Source organism: Echinococcus granulosus (genome assembly GCF_000524195.1).
Source record: "Echinococcus granulosus chromosome Unknown EG_S00088, whole genome shotgun sequence".
Classification (NCBI taxonomy): domain Eukaryota; kingdom Metazoa; phylum Platyhelminthes; class Cestoda; order Cyclophyllidea; family Taeniidae; genus Echinococcus; species Echinococcus granulosus.
Window position 1 is genome coordinate 131,308 of NW_020170468.1, and position 21,822 is coordinate 153,129.

The window sequence follows — 21,822 nt, forward strand, 5'->3', positions numbered from 1 at the left end:
GTCGTGCTCCTTCTCTTACTTTATATTTTTAGGACCTACTCTTTTCCGTTAGTTGACATATTGAGCTTGCATTCAAGCGCAAACTTTCGTAACCCTCCCTCACAGGTTAGTGTCAGGAAGGTCTCGATTCATTATGTGTGTTTTGCCTTAACGTTTATACCGCCTGACAACACTGTGTCATAGAAAATAAACTTGCTGTTGACAGTCCAGTGTCAAATCTTCATTGTGTTCACTTATGCCCACTGAAATCCAGTATGCCGCCTAGACGTATTAGATCAAAGACAATATTTACATAACGACAAATGTTCAGGTAACGTAATGCACAATATGTAGAAAAGGACACCAAAAAAGGAAGAAAGTTGATTCACAAGATCAGTCGTTCTTCTTTGAGGCACTCCCGTGAATCGAAATGCCCTGTTTCTTGTACCTGTTTCCAACCTTCCCTTGCGTTTTCTTCCTTGCGGTCCAGTCGTTTTCAGCTTTGCTACCCTCCTTGATAATCTTCTGTGTCTCACACACGGATTCATGTAGCTCCGCAATCCTACGTCGTAACTCCTTGCGGAAGGCGACGTCGATTTGATTTCGGTCCATAGCCTCCAAATCCAACTCGTTCCTTTGAAGAGTCTGAGTAAGATTAAGGCGAGCAATAAGACCTCTTATCAAAACCTGTTCCTCAAAAGAAAACTTAGTCTAATCAAATGGTACAGTATCATAGAAACGAAGGCCACGTGAAGTTGTAATTGGCAACACTAGTAGGAGGAATGGACCATCTAACATTTGCCGCCTTTTAAAACTATACAAAAATGTCACACACAATCTGACTCATTAATCCACTACGCCAAACACCTATTGAGGAAACTAGAATCCATTTTTCAGCAATTGAAATAACGCAATGTTGTGATATTATCCACTTTTAAATCGCAGATAGAGCAGAGGCAAGAAAGTCTCAAGTCCCACTCCCATGAAATCAATCTAGTCACCCAGCTTCTTTGACTCATCAGATCGTTTCCAACACTTCAAAATCACTATTTGGGAGATGAACCCGAATTCACAAAATTTCACCATCAGTACTCTTACCTTACTACTATCTCAAGCCTCCCAAGTGGTTTGATTTCAAGATCAAAATAGTTCATCGGAAAACTTCTAACCACTAAAAGGCCTTGCAAAGAAATTTGGAGTTAAAAGCACCCTACCTCATCATACAAGGGAAAATTTGGTGCAAAGTACAACTGAACACTTAGAGATGTCGATTAACAAAATTAGTTCTTGATGAAATCAGGCATTTAGGTGCAATGAAACACTAATATAAAGGTGATTAACACGCATTCTCATCAATCCAGCATCAGCACCCTCCTCTTTTCGGTTCCAACATTCTAAAGGTCCCATTTTAAGTAATATGTTCGGAGGGAAGAACCTCAAATTGGTGGGAATAAACGGTGAGTTAATTGGCTAATCTTGTTAACTCCAAGCCATATGACCCGCCTTTCTCAGTAAGGCCGGTCTTGGTTGCTTAGTCAGAAGCTCCTCAATCGTCTTCATATTCCCCTGCAAACAATAAGAGGCAACCAAGTTCAACCGATTGGACAAGTCTCATGCAGCTGTACTATTTAATAACAGCTAAGAATTGTTTTTGCATTACTAGTTCTTTGAATTGCGGAAGGAGTAGAAGGAGTTTGTCTTCAAGATAATCGAGTAGGTCTTAGTTCCCGCTTCTCCACCTAGAGCTAACTCAATCCAATTTCCCAGCTCTTTTACCTTACCTATTATTTTCACATGTTTCAATTTTGTCAGACTACTAGCCACGTCAAACTGTCATCTGAGATAAGTGAACCTACTTCCACTATAGTTCATGATCAGCCACGTAAAATTATTTTCTGCTGAGACATTTCAGAGAGCCCATTCGCAAAACTAAAATTGTCTGCCAGAAAGAAAAAGCAGAAAATCCTCGAAGATCCACTCAAAAACGAGTCTTGCAGATAAAATATATGATAAGGAAATACGAAAACAGCTAAGCTGAGAGATAATAGGCATGAGCTCGTAATTTTGACGCAGAATGAAATGGGGAAATCGAGCACAACAGATGAAAATAAGGTGATTGCACTCAGCAGAAGCAAAAGGTAACAGACTGACTTGAATGTGCAGAGTATAGCTGGTTCACTTTCTCTTTACGCTACAGAAAGTAGAGATAGAGATCTTGAAAGGTTAAGTTACCACTTAAGAAAAGTAGTGTTTCCAACCGAAGGAATACGAAAGAGGTTCTATTCAAATCAAGTCTCATAATTCACAGATATAAAAGTCCATGCTACCGTGGAGATACTACACACGGTAGTAAGTAGCAGGTGCGACGTATTATTATTAGTTTCGCACATCTCGCGAACTCATCCAAACATTGTTATTAGAGACGCCAGGCAATGGTGGTGGTGCTATGTGGCTTTTCGTAAATGAAAACGGCACCCGAGGATCCGAGTATCTGCAAAGGCTCCACACAGAGTAAGATAATAGGACCCTCAGCCGCTCAGAATTAAGTCACTTGAATAAGGTCAATGTCTCAAAGACGTCACGGAAGGCTCCATCAGTGATGGCTTCGTTCCCAGTCCAAAGTACAGTAGTCATTCCCATGAGTATTTAATTCACCGCGTGGAACGGCTGATCCTCGCCACCACATTGACGCAAAATCTGTTGTGAGGTTCCACGAGAAGCAAGTGAGATTCTCTCTTAGGGAATAGTGAACACAATCATTCACAAACATGAACATTTACGACTTCGAAAAGGTAGTGAAAGATAGGAAATAAGAAGGCCTTTCACATCGATGAAGTGCATCAGATTATCCTAGGAGGGTTCAGTTGTTTTGCCGATGGTGGTAGAAAGCTAGGGTGCATAAATGTAAGGGAGAATTACGCAAAAAAATACAGCTTGCACTCCTTAAATCTGCTTTTAAAAATCAAAAGTCCTATTTGATTTGAATGCCCTAGTACTATTCCGTAGCGACAGTGACCTCAGGCGTATAAATCGAGAGAGGAAGGGTATGCAGACTAACCTGAAGACGGATGACGAAGCGGCAGGTAAGAACGAGACCAAGAACTATGGCATGGGAGGCCTCCTTGAGGCCCTCACCAAGAGCCCAGTTGGCGAAGAGGATGAAAAAGAGGAGGACCATGAGCGCCACGTTTGCCATATCGGCGATGTCTACCCGACCCACCATTAGCACTACACCACAGACCATCTCGACGGCACCACAAAAGCGACGCATCGCATCCGCTTCTGGCCGCCAGCCTGTAAACCGCTGCAGGGGAAAGACCTTGGCACTGCGCGCAAATATCCCACGCTGTGAAGGTAGAGTGAGAGGTCAGCGCAAGCTATGATATAAAAATCCAATTACGGAGTTTAGCGAAATTCCGAACCAAAAGCTTCATGGCAATTCACGCAACATTAAAAAAACGCATAAAACAGAAGCTTTACTACTCAGTGAGCAATAGGTTAAGTTCCAGTCGGTTTCCACTCTATGACAAAATACAAAGGAACGTATCATTTCTGCGCAAAAAACTAGTGCAATGTAGAACCAAATTGACTGCATAAATCAAAAAGTGCAACAGTTCCAGCAAATATCTACGAAGACACAAGCACAAGTACGTATGAGGCCTGACGAAAAACATACTGCAGTTTTGACATGTCTGTAGAGTGGAACTAACCATGTCGTGGTAGAGGTCAGCAGAGAACAGAGGCGCCACTTTAAGAACGCCAAAAAGGGCAAAAAATGCCCCAATTATGATCGAGATAGATTTTAAGGCGACATCGGACATATTTCAAATGTGCAGGAAAGGTGCTGAAACGGTTAATGAAAAAAGGATAGCTTACTAGTTGACAAATGCCGAACTTTGGGAGCAAGTCTACACAAGTGAAAGACCTACCGGTGCGTTTACATTCGGTAATGTACGGAATAGCAAACGCAGAAACTACAACGCTAACACAAACATGATGCCCTTTCACAGATATTTGTTTTCATTCGAAACCATAAAAGTGATATCAAAATGAAGAATCCTAAAATAGCAGAGTACTCTAAGGCCTTCCAACCAGAAAAAAGGTGGCTCAAATTTGTCTGGAGGACTTCTAAATATAGGGAATCCTTCTAAAATACTTGATTTTAAGGGCAAGCAAAGAAAAATACATTGTCAATCACCGATCCTTAATAAGACAAGTTGGAAAGCCGCCCTAATTTTACCTATACATAATGGCAGGAGATGTGAGCATATGAAAATCTTGCACCTAAAAGACATACAAATTGCTGGAGACGTCAAAACGATATAATGAAGATACCAGGAATCTAGCATGTTCAATAACTGCCAACTGCTTTATGGTGTCTTAAACAAGGACCAGCTAGAGGAAGTGTGTTACCTTAATCGTTGTCATGAATTAAATAAGTAAACTTGACATCACGGTGGACAGGGAAGTACGATGAAAGCAGGAGTGGCTCCCCCAGTTCCAAGTCTATCTGATGGCGCGACGTCACGATGATTTAAAGGAGTACAGAATAACAAGCTCGGAGGACCGGATCGACTGGCAAAAGAGGAGGAATGCTCTGCATTGCAAGATTAACTTCTGTGTTGGAATGTCAGGTTTTCTATGGAAAGGAGATCTAAGAACTGGGCTTGTACATTAGCAAATTTGGTTACACGGAATAAGGATCAGGCTTCCTAAATTGCTGTCAATTTTATTAAACCTCAACTAGCTAATTTGTTTATGTGTCTAAGAATGGCATACTTTGGCAACTGTCACCCAATCGTCGATACCTAATACATCATAAGACTAGCAGTTAACAGAAATGTAGGTTTACTTCAGTCGCTGCTTTACAAAACACAAAAATGAAATCGATTGCACTTCACAGAAGCAGAATTGTACTAAAGATTGATTAATTTGTAATTATGTTTAATTTCATTGGCTGCTTAATTTTACTTAACGACAGCGTCTCCTTTATTTGTCATTCCGATTACCTTTAAAGGAATCTTTCTTTTTGCACGTACGCCAAACTTTTTTGTAAGAAATAATTGCTTCCAATATTTGTGCATGTTAGTCACAAATGCTTTCAAGGCTATTTACAGCTTTGCTACTTTTGAATTACATTGCCGATCGTGTAACTTATCATTGCTCTAAAATCGCAGATTGCTATAAGAGCAACTTAAAGTTCTTGGGCAGACTTATCTGGCTCAAGTGTATACTCTCTGTGGGAGAAAGAAGGTATTTGTTCCCACCATCTCACTGTTATCTAAAATGTTGCGCAATTTCAGACTTGTAATGATTTATGAGCCTATCTGCAACTGGTCTCAAGGCAATTTTACAAATAGGTAATTTTTTTAGTGTAAATTATTTTTACTTCTTTTAGGCCCCTAATTTTACCAAATTTTTGCAAACTTGCACGATTTTTGATATCCTTAGCATTCATGGGTTTGCGTCAAGTTTAATCCATCCGAAAGTTCATAAATATTTTACGCAATTGTTTAAAATTTTAGATTTAGAAAAAATGAAAAGTGGAGATGTTTTGCGCCTACTACAGCTGAAAACTGTTTTTGGAAAACCAAGACATTCAAGTGTTGTTTTTTGTACTGATGCGTCTGAAAAAAGGAATAAGATCAAAACAGTTATTCGCCAGCACGTAGTTGCACATCTTTATCAAATGCGAAAAAAAGGCCTTTGCAAATTTAATATTGTTTTTTTCTCGGTGGAAAATTAAGATTGTTTTAGTGTAACTGGCTTCATTCAGGCCATCAAATGCAATCGATCGCGGGTCGAACTCTTAGTGACTTGGAATTTTGGATGTTTAGTTCCAAGCTAGGTTTACTAAGCTACGCTTTACTTGGACTAATGTCAGCAATCAATAGTTGAAGGTCTTATTCCATATATTTCGTCACTGATGGATATTCAGATGATGTATGATATGATTTCATTGCTTAAGTATACTTTAGGATGAGTTTGCCATTCAATTAGAAATTTAAAATATCAGTCGGAATCGCGACCTTTCGATTTTTTTTGATATGCAAGCATCTACCACCAGATATCAAAAGTATGCGAATGTTTCGAGAATTGGCTACCGATGGCTCTGATGCTTTGAGATCAGTCACGCTGGTGTCAACGAAACGGCAAGCTAAAAATCTCCGACTTACTGCAGTCAGTCTGATCCCTACTAAATCAACATCACCAGGTTTGTTTTTTTGGATTTCTTAAACTTATTTTAAGACTTTTTAAAACTTATTTTAAGTTAAAGCGAGTATTCGACCTATAAAGTGTTTTCATCAGCATCAGCAAGGGTGTTTCCTAATTTTTACGCAAGCAAACTGTGTTTTTTAAGCCTAAACTGTTGTGCAAATGTTGAAAAACTAGTAAGGTAGTAGTGGAGTAAAGTACAATAGTATTGATAGGGAGAAATAAGACTGCACTACCCAGTGGCTTTAATGTCATAGGAACTTAGAAGAAACAATAGATATTGTGTTTCCTCTCCGCTGGAAGCTTCCGCTGCCATAACAAACTACCTGGTTACCCTTGCTTTTATAAAGTCTTGATAGGGCATGCAATGGCTCTAAATTGCTCCTTATTGTTAGATCTCAGTTTTGCAAATACTTGTGCCTTTCAGGATGGGGGTCCACCATAAACTACCCAGTACAAGTTTGTTTTGAGGGACATTTATAAAAGTAGGTTTCGTTATACACCATTCAAACACTTTCTATAAAATAATAACTTACAAAATATAAATAATGACAAGTAGTATGTTTTTCTCTGAATTCAAACGATTCTCTGGCCTTGTTAGAAACTGTGATTTGACTATTAAATGATGATTAAAAGTGCATTATTTCCATTATTATTTAGCATTACTGAGAAGTCAATAAACGTTTAGATAAAATGTCTGAAATAACCAAATTCCACAATGCCCATTTATTTTTGCAAATATAATTTTGAAGTTCAGACACCATTGTCAGCAAAAGTCCACTTGTGACAATGTGCCATTATATTGTTGGTGTCAAGACGTGTTTTCTTTATGTTGGGGTTTTTGCGTAATTTTGATAATGTCATTAAATAGACTAATAATTGCTAAGGGAAAGCGTATCTGCAAAGATGTTTGGTTGGCTAGTGACTAGCGGATTGATGGTTGAGACCTCACTATTCGGAGGAGATGAACCTAAGTTTTACATGCTGCTCTCCTTTAAACGACACTTTGTTTATTAATACAATATGCTATAATAACTAAGTTGCACTTGTCATCCGAGTCAGAAGACATCTGGAAATGCTGATGCAAGTACGTTGGTTGTTTATTACCTTACGAAAAAAATAATCATCTTGGATACGGAGTTAACCAACGTCAGTTAATTAGTTCTAAGACGAAATGTTACTCGAGAGAGTGTATGAAATTCATTGCTTTCCGGTAGACTTTCGTGTTTCTTGGCTGATCTCATTCCATTGAATTATTTCTAAGGGAAACTAGTAGTGCGCTGTGTCAAAATCGGAAATAAGCAACAGAAATAATTGTTCATTTCCTCTGAGAATTTTGCTATGATTATAGTCATTACAAAGGTGATTAAGATTAAAAGCTTGCATAAAACCTTGTTGCCACGACAACCAATTTCTATTGTCCCTTGAAGCCTGAAAGGAGCCAATAATATGGGTAGAATTGCGACTTCCTATCGCATGCTTGCAAGTGTCTCAAGGTGTGCTCCATGGTTAGCCACTATCCCTTCAAAAGGTGCAAGCGTCGCAGTCTGTAGGCCGAACAGACCTTTTCAATCTAAGTGGGTTTTATTTTCTTTTACTTAATCCCAACTTTATTATTTTCGTGTTTAAATGGGATTAGAAACCTGGTAAAAAACAAAATTCTGCAACCCCCTCTTTAGCTTTAGTTAATGTTAAAAATAAAACCTAAACTTAAAATTTGTGAGAATTTCAACATGTTCCCAAGAGGTTCTCGATACGACTAAGAAGATCCCTACAGACCTTCATTTAGCAGTCATCTTTTTTAAACGGTAATGTACTGCTTTTTTGCACAGGAAAAATTGTTTCTTGTCTGGTGTATGACTAATCTAAAATGTTTACCAATATATTAAATATTTCATAACAGAACTAATTAATTGCCTATTTTTATTCTATCCAGTCGAAGGACACACATTTTTAACACTAGAAATCTTAACTGTCAACTCTTGCTACCAAATTTCTGTGGACTCTACTGAATTTTAGGGACTTTGCAGGTCAGTAATAATTATCAGTAACAAGAAAGTTTAATAAATCACAATTTTTGCATCTCCCTCCTCTCTTCAATAATAATGATTCTGTGAATTAAATGTCATTCTTTATTCCATGAGTCGGTGCAGTGTATCTGAGAGGATTCGGTGGAAAGTCACTTTTTGCTATTTGACACCTAAAAGATGTCGTTTAAGTAAAAGTAAGCAAGTAATTTCCATCGGAACCGCATGTAAAAGTTAGTCGGGAATGCCACAACTTGTGGGTTGTGCGAGCAAAATCAGTTAAGTACTACTAAGGGCAGGGGTCCTCCTGCAACTCAATTTTTATTGACAGGTGGAAGCGGCCGCTACGTGAGGACGAGTGAAGCCATGCAAAAGTGGTTGGACGATCAGATTACTCTTGTGTCCGGCGCGCAGGTAAAGCCGACACCCCCTGTTCCACGACCCGCGCCTACGTCACGATCTCCCTCCAAGCACATTTATCGCAACAAGAAGAAATGGGAGTGCGTTTCGACATCCATTTCACCCACTTGATGAAAGTAGATTTTCAAACGGTTTGGTGAATAAGTTCAAATAACTCATCAAATAACAATCTGAATGCTTCAAATTATAGTTTGTTCACAATGATTAAGTCTCTACTGTAAAGCTTTCAGTAGCATCTACCCCCTAACTACTAAAACATTAAAATAATCGTATTTTATGTGTAATGACGTCAAGATTTGTTAAAAAGCAATTGCTGAGAATTCAGATTTTGAAAGATGCCTTTGTGTTAGAGAAGTATTTAAATTTTGAGAAGAATAACCTATTTAGTATCAAGTCGATATAGTGAATTAACTTATTTCTCGTTTCAGGAACAACAACTTAAGGAAACAAAATCCACCTAGCGGAGCTAGGAAATCGAGTTGTAAAACGTATGAGTTTTGCCTGTCTTATTTGCATGGAAAATTGAAGTTCTATTTTAGCATCTTATCAGAAGGGGATTTAGTACTTGAAAGCCTATATGCATTTCAACATTTGATGATATTACTCTTCCCTTTTAGTTCGCAACGTCGGAAATCGTTTTCCAACTCTTTGGAGGCCAGTTGTAGTGGTCGAAATCCGTGAGTTTAATTATTTGTAAACTCTGAAGCTCCTCTTTTTTGTTAAATATTAAATCAGCTTCTATTTCGACACAGGGGTGGTGCATACTGTCTGTAGATGTATGTTTTCCGGGATCTTTTCGGTAAAAGCTTCTACTTAATTCATGGTACGATAAGGTATTTAAGTAAACCCATGTTCGTTTTTCAGATCGCAGAGCTCCCACTCACGATCAGTGAGCAAGAATAGCCTTAGAGGCGCGTAAGTGTCTGAGCCGGGGAAATTACCTTAGATCTATTGGTAACATCAAAAACCATTCAAAAAGTGCGTTTTTAATGCTTTACGGTAGTATTTTATTGTTAGTCCGTTTAAGACAATGCATTGTCAATAGAACTATTTTGTTTCTGGTTTTACAAGACCAATAAAGCGCGACACTATTTAATAACAAGTGTTTTTAAAACAAGGGTTTATTTTATGCTTCTTTAAACGGATGCATTATGAGAAGAATGCAGTTAAAACAGCCTTGCACCTAAATACTAGTCTTTTTATGGGAAGTGATTTGCTTTGTCTTTTAAGAAATAAGTCGAAGTGCATTGGTCATAAAATATTAAAGTGTCTTTGAACGGTCACCCTATCCTGTTTTATGAATCCGCTTCACACCTATTTTTGACCTGCAGTTAATAGTCTCCTCAAAAAATACGGTAGGTAAATTTATAAGATTTGCCGCTTAACATTCGTATCTTCATTTATAAGTAAGTACATGGGATATTTTTCATGCTCGTAATAAAGTGGGGAATTTATTTTTTTAGAAATTGTGGTACAGCTGAAGAATCAATCTTGGAAAGTTACTTTACAGTGGTTAAATTTTGAGAAAGGTGCCATTTCGGAGTGCTTCTAAAACGCTCATGTGGAAAAGGGGACTTTGTTTTACTGAAGAAATCATCAATTACTTTGATTTATATGACAATCTGTTGCGAGCATTCATTTTGCGGTATTGGAATATTTTACCGATTTATTTTAAACGAGGGAAAGAAGCAGAATCAATATATTACAGCTAGGCAATTAGGTCGTAAAACGTGCACTTTTTGCCTGTTGCTTTTAATTTTAAGGACACTCTGCAAAAGCAACTTACAGCGACTCAAAGGTATAGCGAATCGACAAATTCCCTGTTTTAAATCTTAGAGAGTCACTCGAAAGAAGCTAGCTATGCAAAACTTGAAACAATTGATACCGTGTATCGAGAGGGAACAGTTCACCCTGCATTGGTGTTTACATTTCGTTTAAATTTTTAACTATCTTGCATCGTGTTTGTCTCCTATAACGCATTATGAGGTGTAGGATATTGAAAGATCTAATGAAATGCCAAAATGAAAAGGTTTGTTTTTTACTGTTTTCGTTAACGTCACTGTCAAAGCAGTAGCCAAAATTCTTCAAATTTTGTTTGCTATAAATTAATAAGAGTTTGTCCAAAACTAATCATATTTTGGGTCAGCAGTAAACACCATAGCAGATATCCACTAAGGGGTATTAATTGAAGTGAACATCTCTATGATAACGTAAATGTGTAAGAATAGCCACTTTCTTCTACAGCTTTTTTTTAGTTTCAAAACAAACATAGAGACAGTTGATGCCTTCATACAGGGCAGTCTCTAGCTCATAATCGCGCAATCTAGTCATGGCATTGTCCATGCTCTAAGCTGCCGGACTGCAACTCTGATGGGATGACAAGAATGTGTAAATCTCACGTATTATTACTTCAGATCACAACGTCCTCACTTAAGAACAGAGGATAGAAATAAGTGAGTAGCCGATTAAACAAAACATTTCTGGCTGATAAGTAGCATTCAAACACGAAGAGAAAATTTTAATTGCAACAATGTTTAAAGTGACCAATTATTGAGGCGTTTTCGTTTTTTCCTTCTGAAATTTCAGTTATTGGTTTTCCAACTTATCGCTAATTTTAATCTACAGACAATAGGATACAACAATTAAATTGGTACATGTTGTCTCATAAAAGCCATTATATCCTCATCCTATTTTCATTCCAATTGCCAGCAGATGTTTGGTTACGTAAAAAAATTCATAAATGTGTAAAAAGGCAATAGGTGCCTTCAACTTCCCAACGTAGGAGATTAGGAGATTTAAGTGAATGATGTGTTTTGAGGTGGGATTTTTTAGTTCGATTTACCAATTTTGTATCTTCAAATTTTGTGACTGTGTAAAGGTGGTAATAAATTTCCGCATACTTAATACACCAAGGGTTTTTTTTTGTTTCATGCAAAAAACCATTAAGTGCTATTTTATTTTGAGACATCAGCTAACAACACCGAGGCAAACCCAAGGTGATTTACACCTCGTGACCAAAACTTAATTTTCAGAATTAGTCTACTTTCTAAAATAAAATGTTAATTTCAGCTAACTTGATGGACTGTTAAAGTAAGCATTCGGTTAAATTTGTTGATTTCTCTCAATGAAACAGACGACATATTTTAATCAAGAACAGCGGATTTGCCTTCTTGGGGAGTGGTTCCTTCTACTGTCAAAACGATATTAGGCTAAAGTCAACCCAATTTTCCACTTCTTTGCCCGACTAAATTTTTGTACCTGTTTTAGTAAAAAGGAGCGGAAGAGGAGATCACGCGGTAGAAACATAAACAGTGAATCTACTTGCAAAACGTATGTGTTTTTGCGTCTACCTCATTTTTGAGGGGTTTGGAAATAGCAAATTAGAATAGCACTTGGAAGTTAATTAGGAATAAGTTTTCCACAAGACTGGATGCCAAGAAAAAATCTTGGGTAGTTTTTTGTTTATGATAAACAACTCAAATAGACGCCTACTCCATGTGAAGAATAATAAGGAACGCTGAAAATTAGTCGAGCTATTTAAAAGCCCGTACCTTTCAGTTTAGCCAAACGATTAAGTAAACCGTTAATTTGAGGAACTCGCAACCATTTAACAAAATGAAGTAATTTGAGTATGGATTAAATTTGTGGACGAAACAGCAGCAGCTTAATGAAAAGGTCATTCTGGTGGAGTTTAAATGCACTTCTGCGTGGGAGAAATGTTAGGAAAATTACTGCAAAGATGTTTACATGATCTTAACGTATCGTATATTTGGTTCCTTTAGCGCACAAATGGACAAATCTTACTCGAACTCTACAGAAGACAGTTTTAACGGTGAACTAAATCGGTATTTTAAATCTAGGAACTGTAAAATAAGCACTTTCTAAAATATATACTTCACCCCTATAAAGCTATAGACGGCTTAACTCCCACCATATATGACCGCGCTGGTATTTACTAGTGTGATGTAATTTGATAGCACCATTTTATACCAGGAAGACCCAGTCGAAGAAATACGTGAGTATATCGTTCAGTAGTTTTTCTTGAAAAAATATCTTTTTATCCCAGCAAATAGTACTGCTGATTGGTTCATAAGGAAACTAATCCATAGCCCAATGAAAATTACACCTTCATTTGTAATAACTTATTCTTACTTGTTATCGAATTTATTTTAGAGGGATTTGAATTTAATATTGAAGAACTCTTATCGTGCCAAATGATTTGATAATATGATAGCTTTATATATTGTAATTCAAATGTATGGACAAGCAAAACAAATAAAAACACTGTTGCAGGCATTATTTGGTATTCCTTTATCAGATGGTGCATTTGACTCAAAATTATAAAATCAGGAATTTGGTGGATTTCATTTGCCTAAATTTCCCGTGGAATATAATCCCCTTTGATTTATTAGCAATCTTGTTTGCTTAGGCCATACGCCCACCAATCACGATCAAGCAGCAGTGATGGGGAACGATACGACGTAAAAGTTCAGTAAGTCTTGTACATAATAGTGGGCTAAATACAAAGCGGCTTTCCATTAATCCTTCTTTCTGTCCAGACGATCATCATCCATCCAAAGTGTGTTAAGTTCACTTGACTCAGCTGGAGGTCTTCTTCTTGGACGTCACGTTCTTGCCCCGCGGCGCGATCACGGAAATCGTCTGTACTTGGGAGTAATTAAAACACAGGTGTGTTCAGTATTGCGACTCTCATAATTTATTGACATTTAGCAAAGGTACCAAAGGGGTGCCTCACAGTAAACCACATTTAGACGTCAATTTTCTTCGTTTTATCAGGGGTCTCAACGTGTTGCTGGAAATCGGAGATCCATTCTCCTTTCATTGAGTTAATTTTCGAAAGGGTCGTATTTTTCCAAAGGTATCATGGGTCCAATCTTAGCCCAGAAATGTTATGGTCACAGATAGATCATGGTGTTCTAAAGTGCGAGTTTCACCAGTGTTATTCAGGTAATGTAGGCTCAAAGGTTTTCCATTTATAACTTCTGATAATCCAACCAAATGATCTCAGTCTCTACAATTAAAAAAAGCAATTTGCTCGCAGACTGTTGTCAGTGTAACGAATGTCACAAATTGCATTCCGTTGTTTAAATCGGTGAATTGTACAGTCTTACAAGCTAAAACCAATACTACGACAATGTTCTAAAAAATTATGCAGAATGAGGTCAAATTGAGTATTGTGGCGTTTGTCTCTTGAATATTTTCATCTGTCCGTCTTGTAAAGTTTCTGCTTGAGAACAGATACTAGTGCGGGTAAAGGTCTAAAAAATGAAAAAGGTGGTTTTGCGACGTTTAATGGTAAAGTAACTCATCAACTTCTTGGCTCTTTGTGCGGACAATGTTTGTTGTTTTACTAAATTCTAGTTTCAATTTTGTTGTTTTCACTAAAGGTATTTAGCATGTCTCTAAGTTTGAACAGGTAAAATAATAAAGAATAAAGAGCTGGCATTAATGATGCATAGAATCAATGGAAGTGAGTCCAATCTTGAGATTCTCAACGTAAAAATGCTCAGGAATTTGCTACTTTTTTGTTTTTCGTAATTTTGTAAGGGTGGTGCGGAATAAATTTAGGTAAAGTCATTTGGCGTTATGAAAAGCAATGTAACGGTTGCCATTTGCTTTGTGCTGGAGAAATACTTAATTTGTCACAGGTGCACTGGAATGCCATTAAAGGAAAGCCACTCAAGAGGGGCAGCTTTTATTGTCAGATTGGGGTTTTAAGTAAGTCCAATTTCTCGAATCCCAAAAATATTTTGGTTTCTTATTTGCTCGTTCCTCCTCTCAAAAATATCTTTGTCTGCTTCTGTCATTTTTAAAATTAAAAACCTACAAATATTCATATCAAATCGCCTCCTATTTAGACAAAGCTTCTCGCCGCGTTTAAAAAGACAATAAAAGTCAGTAAATTCTAATTATTTTCCTCTTTAGGAAGGGTTGGTTGTACATGATATGGTACAAATATTATTTGTTCCATGTAAGTGCTAGTCGAATTTTAGTATTTAGCTCTTCTCTGAGAAGGTTGAAGTGGAATCAGATGCATTTATTTAACACTTAATGTAACACTAAGCTATTGTTATTAGACTGACGAATACCACAAACATATGGGTCCATTAGGGATGAGAAAGAAAAATAAATTAAGAGCAGTATCTATTTGCATATCTGATAACTAATTGATACTTTAACTTTAAAAAAATTTATTGACTAAAATATCGGAAACTTATTTTACAACAAATTTATGGTTCCTTAGAGAGAGGTATTGTGTATTGTGAAAAAACCACAGTTTTTGAAGGAAAGTGGGTGGCTGAAAAAAACCCATAGCGCAAGTTTTGAGATACATCGTACGACACTATAACGTTCTTTCCAGGAACGTTTGACGTGTCGCATACCGTGCTCCCCTCATTCACGAAATCTGCGAAAATTTTTGTTACTAAAGAGCTCAATAGGAAGGAAACCCTAGTTGGAGAAGCGCAATATTTTGGCATTTGTAATCGCACTGCGTTATTAAACTGACACGTCTTAAATCTACAATCGTGTAAACTAATCATGGCATTGGAGTTATCTCTGACGTTATTTTAGATAAATAAGTGTTTATTTAAATGTGATAAATGCTTCCATATAAACTTTTGTGGAATGTCCCCCCTTAATCTACCCAATTCCAGGGATGATAAAACTTGGGCTGTAATTATGGACGGTTAGGGTAAAGTCATCTTTTATTAAACCCATAACTAGCAGTCTAAAATTAGCGTCGCCGTTATCTCTACTGCAGTCGAAGTAACTTTTTTTGTTCTACATTTTAGTTTGTTTTTTGAATCGAAGAGTTTGGTGGTAAATATATGAGGACTTAAAGTACTGCTTCAACCTCATTAAAAACTTCCAAACAAGTCTGCACAACAGCATCTTTGGTTATTATATTTATTCCTTCTTTTGAAAGATTTATAACTTCTAAGCCATTCTACTTCTGTGCAGGCTAGGTTCCACTAACTATTGAGCAAGGTACTTTTAATTAGGTCGTAAATTCAAGACCACTTAAAGGCGCTAACCCAGAACGCATATCTGGAGTTTTCAGTTTAACTTTCCCCACTGTAGGACTTTTCATTTGCTAATTATAGTTAAATTCAACAAAGGAGGACTGTACTTATGTCCAAAGGGTATGAAGACTTTCTTAAACTCCAAGAAATTTGTTCATCTACCCAAGCCACCTGATCTTCTCATGTAGTGCTCCTCGATGATGTTATAAGAACTTTCATCACTTCAGCTAAAAACTTTTACTTTGTTCATCCCCGTGTTTTCTTCACGTACTTCGTGTTCATTTCTAGGTCGATACATTGCTTCGGTCCAGTATCATTAGGGCTAGTTTTATTCGAATAAATATGAAGTGTTAACTAATAAATTCTTAACAGTAGGATCTAATTAACCTCTAGTATTGCCTCACCCAAACGTGCTTCTATTTTTTCTTCAGAAAAGGAGTAAGCGCTTTGGAGTAGTCTTCTGCATTCCCTACGCTGGTCACGGAGGAGAGGAGAGCTTGGAATACTGCATGCAGGAGGTGGAGATTGACGACATCTTTTCCTACACCGACCTTTATCGCCATGCGGTGTGCGAGAAGGACGACGTTCTTGTACCGGCATGCCTTCTCCAACCTCGTGATGGTGACGGAACGCGCCCAGAGGCCCCGGTAGACCCTCCCTATGCCGGTCAACCCTATGTCCTCGCCGTAGTCTATAAGGGCTTCGAACCTCGCTCTTCCCGTGCGTCTCTCTTCCCTTAATGGTTATTTGATGCCCTTCTGACCTCAAAAATTGGTTACTGATGCGTCATCTAAAAAAATAAAAAAGCAGGTAATGTCATACCTGAAATGTTGGGTTTATAAAAGGTCAGAGGCTTTTTAAAGGAACAGAAACTAGATTTACTTCCCACCTAGCTACCTACTACATTTAAAAACCTATCCAAGTGGTTAGCTGGTACCTGTAAAACTTTGACACAACAGATGATATCAGTACCGTTGAGCAATCCCAGGACAGCGTACCTTACTCCGACAGCGGTGATGACAACTTGACCTCCAGCATACTCTGTTGTAAGTCCAAATAGCTAGTAATCACTAGGCAAAGTCCAGGCCGTCATGTGCAAGCGATGCAACGAACAGTATAGGGTTGTCATAGCACCTAACGTGGACTAAGTTTAAAATATGGCGGATTCTATTGAAGTATTGTCTTCATCATTCCTCCAGAAATCCCACAACAGCTTATGAATAAATTATCAAGATTCAGGCATCCTGTCACCACATTGGGATTGAAGTCTTTTGTGGATAACTACTACACCGTTTCAAGTGCTTGCTTCAACTGGTGCCCACTGTCTTGATTAACGGTAAATGGACTGGCATGCAACGTACCTCACCTATTAATACTCATAATAGACCACATTTGCCACTTACTAACTCGTGTGATACAGTCAGGGTAGCATCACTTAGCATGCATGGAACATTAAACTTCCTGGCTGGACTTGAACATGTTTCGGAGGGAGACAGGTTAACCGTATTTGGTACTATTCCTCCCTACCATTTTACATGGTCTTCGAGTCCTACTCTTTTTGGGTGCTTTCCCGTCTTAATTCTCCATTGTCACGTACGCAATGGTAGAGTGCTCTGTCGACGACTGTTTTATTGCTTGCTAATGGCGCATCTTGAAGGCGAGAAATAATACAGATGAGTAAGTAATATTAGTGACCATTTTTTAGTTAGTTACAATAATTAGGGATCTCGCATGCATTTAATCGTCCTTGTTTCACTGCTGCTGCTACTCTGTTAATCTATTTTACTGATCTATTTATCAAGGCACTAATTCGGCAAATTCCTGCAAATGATTACCTCTTTAACGAGCATATTAAATGAAATTTAGAAGGTTTATTCTAATTAGTAGATTATAAACCTTGTGGGATCTCAAAATGAGAAAGATTACATGCTCTTGATTTTCAAGACATATGTACGTATATTTTAATACTAGTTTTTTTCAGATTTGTGAGAATAGCCCAAATCCCATTAGCTGAATATCTTTTAGTTGTTCAACCTACCCATTTTGTTACTAACGTTTGTCCTCAGAACTGATACAGGGTTAATGGGCTCTGACGATTTCTAAAGTTTTGGAGAAACATGGCCTTGGACCAGACATTTAATTTAATAATCGGGCTTTAACTGCAAGTTCACACATTTTAATACCATTGCGTAATTGGTAATTGTTTTATAGACTTAGAAAATTAATTGAACCAATGTATTCACCTAATATGAAGTTAGTGCTGACAAAATGACGAACCCCAAAGGTAATTATATTCAAATAGTAAGCGAGAAGTTTGTTTACGGTCATTAAACTCACGAAAATAAACCACGCAGTGTATATGGTCTGGGACTGTTATCCACGCTGTGAAAGCGATAAAGTTGTAATGAAAGCCTAAAAATCATCACTTAGAGTGGCAAGGTTAAAAGTTATTATTACCAAAGAACACCTACTCATATTTCAACGGTTGACAGTTTGGTGCATCTGCTATTAACATCTTTTTAAGAAAACTGCACTAACTGTTCAAGTCAAGTTGGTCTATTGCTTAGGGAGGATCGGATTACCAAGACGTAAGACGGCCTCACTAGTGGTGAAAGTAGCAGGAGGTGAGCGACCGCGTCTTTGTGCAATTCCTGTAAGGTGCGCTCTGTGGATCCCGGAGAAGCAGGCGCATATGCTTTACAGTCAGAACTGCCATTTCTACGACCAAAAGCCGACCAGGAAACGCGACTTGAGCCCATTCCATGAGGAACACGAGTCCCTGTGCATGCATGGCGGACCCAACTCGCCTAGTCATCGTACCGACAACGGTGATGCCGACAGCCAGCACTCGTACAAGAGCTCGGATCTCTTCCGTAGATCCGTGGACAGTGCAGAGTCTGGCTCGCCTTCGGATGTTCGCCAGAGAAATCGTTCTTTGGGAGCAAGAAGTCATGCAGGTAATGCGGGCGTGGGAGAATTGAGAGCGTGTCCTATTACTAATAGCTGGCGCACATTTCGCGAAAAAGTTTAGATACAGGTAACCTGGTTGAGGTTCAGTGGTGATAGCTTGCACATGTAATAGTGTGCAGTGGTGAAGTTTTTAACGTGAACGAAGGTATAGTTCCTGAGGTTATTCGTATCTACAAAAAAACTGCAAGCACAGGACGCACGTCTCCTGGATCACTCAGGGTTAAGTCGCTTAAATGACGCCAAGGTTTCAAAGAGGCCCATACGTCTGTATGTCATTGAAGAACCCAGTAGTGGTGGTTTCGTTCCCAGCCCACACCATAGTAGCCACTCCTGCAAACTTTTAATTCAGCAAGCTGAGCGCCCGATCCTGGACACTAGATTGGCGCATAATCTGTCACTTAATTGTACAGAATATGTGCAAATCCCTCTGAGGAGACGACCGATGTGGTCATTCGCGAATATGAGCGTTTACGATTTTAGAGAAAATCAGTGCTATTTTCGCTCCTGACCGTCAAAGTTGGCTGCTCCAAGATAGTTCAGCCATACTAGTCCAATCAAACTTTTTCAGGTGCTAGTAAACTACCAGGATAAGTGTATAAATGCAGCAGGGTGCCATGTGAGAAAATTAATCCAGTTTGTCCATCACAAAATGCGTTCCACTCAAAACCCCCGGTTCGATTTTAACATCTCCGGTAAATGCATATCACAGCGACTTTATTAATTTCATGCTAATCAATTGGACGAATGGCGCGCATTTACAGCCTGTTTACGAATTCCAATGTTCACTTTAGAAGAGAAGCACTTGAAGTTCACTTTGCACCAGAAAAAGGCTCGATTAAAAACGCCCTTTTCTAAGCATAATTGCCATTTGTTTTTTGGAAATGATATCTCGTACTTTTCGGAAGACTTACGGTTGCTAAAGTACAATTGTGTACAAACCGTATAGTTACCTGGACCCTACATGTACAGCAAAACAAATGTCATTGTTCCCCTATCAAATAACTCTTCCAAACGCTGGGTGGTTGAAGCACGTTAACGAATTTGCTAGTACGGTTAATAACGTTTTTGCAAGATAAATAGTCCCAAAACATGCCACCTAACAGTAAATCATGTTATGAATAATCACTAACTGTTTCTTTTATTGACCACTGGATACATCCTTACGTGAAGCAGACGAGCTTACTAACAACCTCCCAGCGAAGATAGGCATCCCTCAGCTCTGAGCCGTACATTTACAAACTGTAAATGGGGATGATAGTTTGCCTTACAGAAATAAGTTTTCCTGATGGATGACTTAAATCACTGTCAAACGTTAAGTAGTTTGTTGCTTGAGAAGAGAATTGAACCCTGTGTCTCTTATGCAAGTCCTGAATTTTATCATAAATCATTTACGGTTTAATGGGATCAATTTCGACCGTCCTCGTCAACTGTTCCAAAATTCCAGACCAGATAGGCCCTTTTCGGGAACTTTTTATAAGTTAAGCTGTGAAATATACATACGCTAAAATAAATAGACCAAATAGTCACCGCTCTTTAAAATGATACAGTGAACTAACATCCTCTGAGCATTTACCAGTTTGAAATTTTTGTTACATTTTGTGACATTTCAAGGGGAGTTATCCGCATTCCGAAATCAGCTCATGCTTCCAATGTCGATTGTTCAAATCGGTGCAGCCTTTTGTTTGTACTCATAAAATTTTGTAATGATTTGTCAATAAATTATGCGAGTTATTAATTCTTCGTCCAAAATACCAACATCTCTCTTATTAACAATTCAGTGTATTATTCCACTATTATCATCGTTGCTAATTTTCTGCAAATGAATGAAATAATTTGATAACTAATGCAGTGGAGGCAGAATCAAATCAGTCCAATTATTCAGTCTTTACTTGTTAGATAAAAGCAGCTCTCCACAAAGTAGACAGAAGGTTCAAGGCCTTGCTAAAGACAGGCATTTCCTAAAGCCAAAATACTAAGGATGCATGCTTTCAATAACTGGTAGGGAATGCTTAACGTTCCTCTTTCGGGAAAAGACATGACCCACCGCAGTAATAATACCTCAATGGGGAAAATATTTTTGTCTTGAGATACCGAGAGCAACAATTCGGACGGATTTTCAGCATTGGAGAAGCGCTCTCAAAGCTCCAGTCGATGTTCAGAAAACAGTAATTCCATCACCAAACGCCCCATTTGGCAGTATTGGGGTCGGGCTCAAATTCCAGATCTTCTGGACCCTCCTAGCCACGAGCCCTACATTCCAATGCAAGTCTTTGGACCCACCGCTCTAGTTAACTCTCAGCGTGAGTTCTGAGACTGGGTGGTGATTTTATGGAGGTTTTGCTAAAGCTTGCAGACTTCTAGGAGTTCTTAAACACTTGCCCTCAGTTACAGTTCTTAAAAATTATTATTCTTGGAGCTAAGTGGCCAGAACAGTTTGTGCTTTCACTGGGGGAAGCTGTTCAAACTGACACTTTCGAAAATGCATATTATTAATTGTGCTTGCCTACAGCTGGTAACGAATGGCCAGCAGCTCATTTCGCAGTGGTGAACCGCTCTGTCGACAGCATGACTGCGCAAAATGACTCAACACGCGTTTACGAGGCCATGCGTCAAATTCAGAACTCACCTGCAGTGCCCAAGTCAACCGATATTTCGTGAGTTTCCGCAGGTTTATGTGATAGCGTTCACGTAAAAACGCCTCGGAAATTTCCATGTTCTGCTTTTTCACAGGGTTAACTTATTAATGCTACTTCTCATCGCAGTGTAACTCGAAGCCAACCGAATACGAGTAAAGATGGTGGTTTCGGAAGTTTCCTCCACAAATCGCCATTTAGAAACGAGGACAGGCTGGCAAGTGCCTCACTTCGAGATCTGTACCGCCGGAACTTGTTGAAGAATCGCAAGGAGACCAAAACGAATTCTGCCTGTGACCTCAACAGACACCACTCCATCACCAAATCAGTTAGGAGTCAGTGAAGTGAATAGATTAATCACGCGCCCACTTGTAGCACTCCCCTTCATCTTCTATTGCCACAGTTTGCTTTAGTCTCTGGCACAACCATATACTCTCTCGCACACAGGCAAGCATCTATGCACAGTTCAAATGTTCCTCCAGATATGTTGGTATATTTTGGCACACTTATTTTCAAATCCGCTGCAAAAAC

General features: G+C 38.5%; 2 protein-coding genes across 2 annotated transcripts; one reads left to right on the plus strand and one right to left on the minus strand. All coding sequences in view use genetic code 11, as the record gives it.

Annotated features, from left to right (window-relative positions):
* Positions 1-372: 372 nt before the first annotated feature.
* EGR_07831 (Transmembrane protein 35) lies at positions 373-3,800 on the minus strand (the record flags this gene model as incomplete). The annotated part of the gene is made up of 3 exons (XM_024497080.1): positions 373-624; positions 3,038-3,325; positions 3,690-3,800. 3 exons carry the CDS (start codon positions 3,798-3,800, stop codon positions 373-375), a joined length of 651 nt encoding a protein of 216 aa, XP_024348491.1.
* Positions 3,801-4,492: 692 nt separating this feature from the next.
* EGR_07832 (hypothetical protein) lies at positions 4,493-21,634 on the plus strand (the record flags this gene model as incomplete). The annotated part of the gene is made up of 19 exons (XM_024497081.1): positions 4,493-4,613; positions 5,097-5,232; positions 5,283-5,339; positions 5,378-5,439; positions 6,047-6,193; positions 8,554-8,722; positions 9,071-9,130; positions 9,260-9,319; positions 11,910-11,972; positions 12,425-12,487; positions 13,072-13,134; positions 13,202-13,331; positions 15,668-15,742; positions 15,770-15,808; positions 16,120-16,408; positions 18,256-18,645; positions 20,746-20,958; positions 21,168-21,312; positions 21,421-21,634. The coding sequence occupies 19 exons, from the start codon at positions 4,493-4,495 to the stop codon at positions 21,632-21,634; spliced, it is 2,496 nt and encodes an 831-aa protein (XP_024348492.1).
* Between the last annotated feature and the right edge of the window lie 188 nt (positions 21,635-21,822).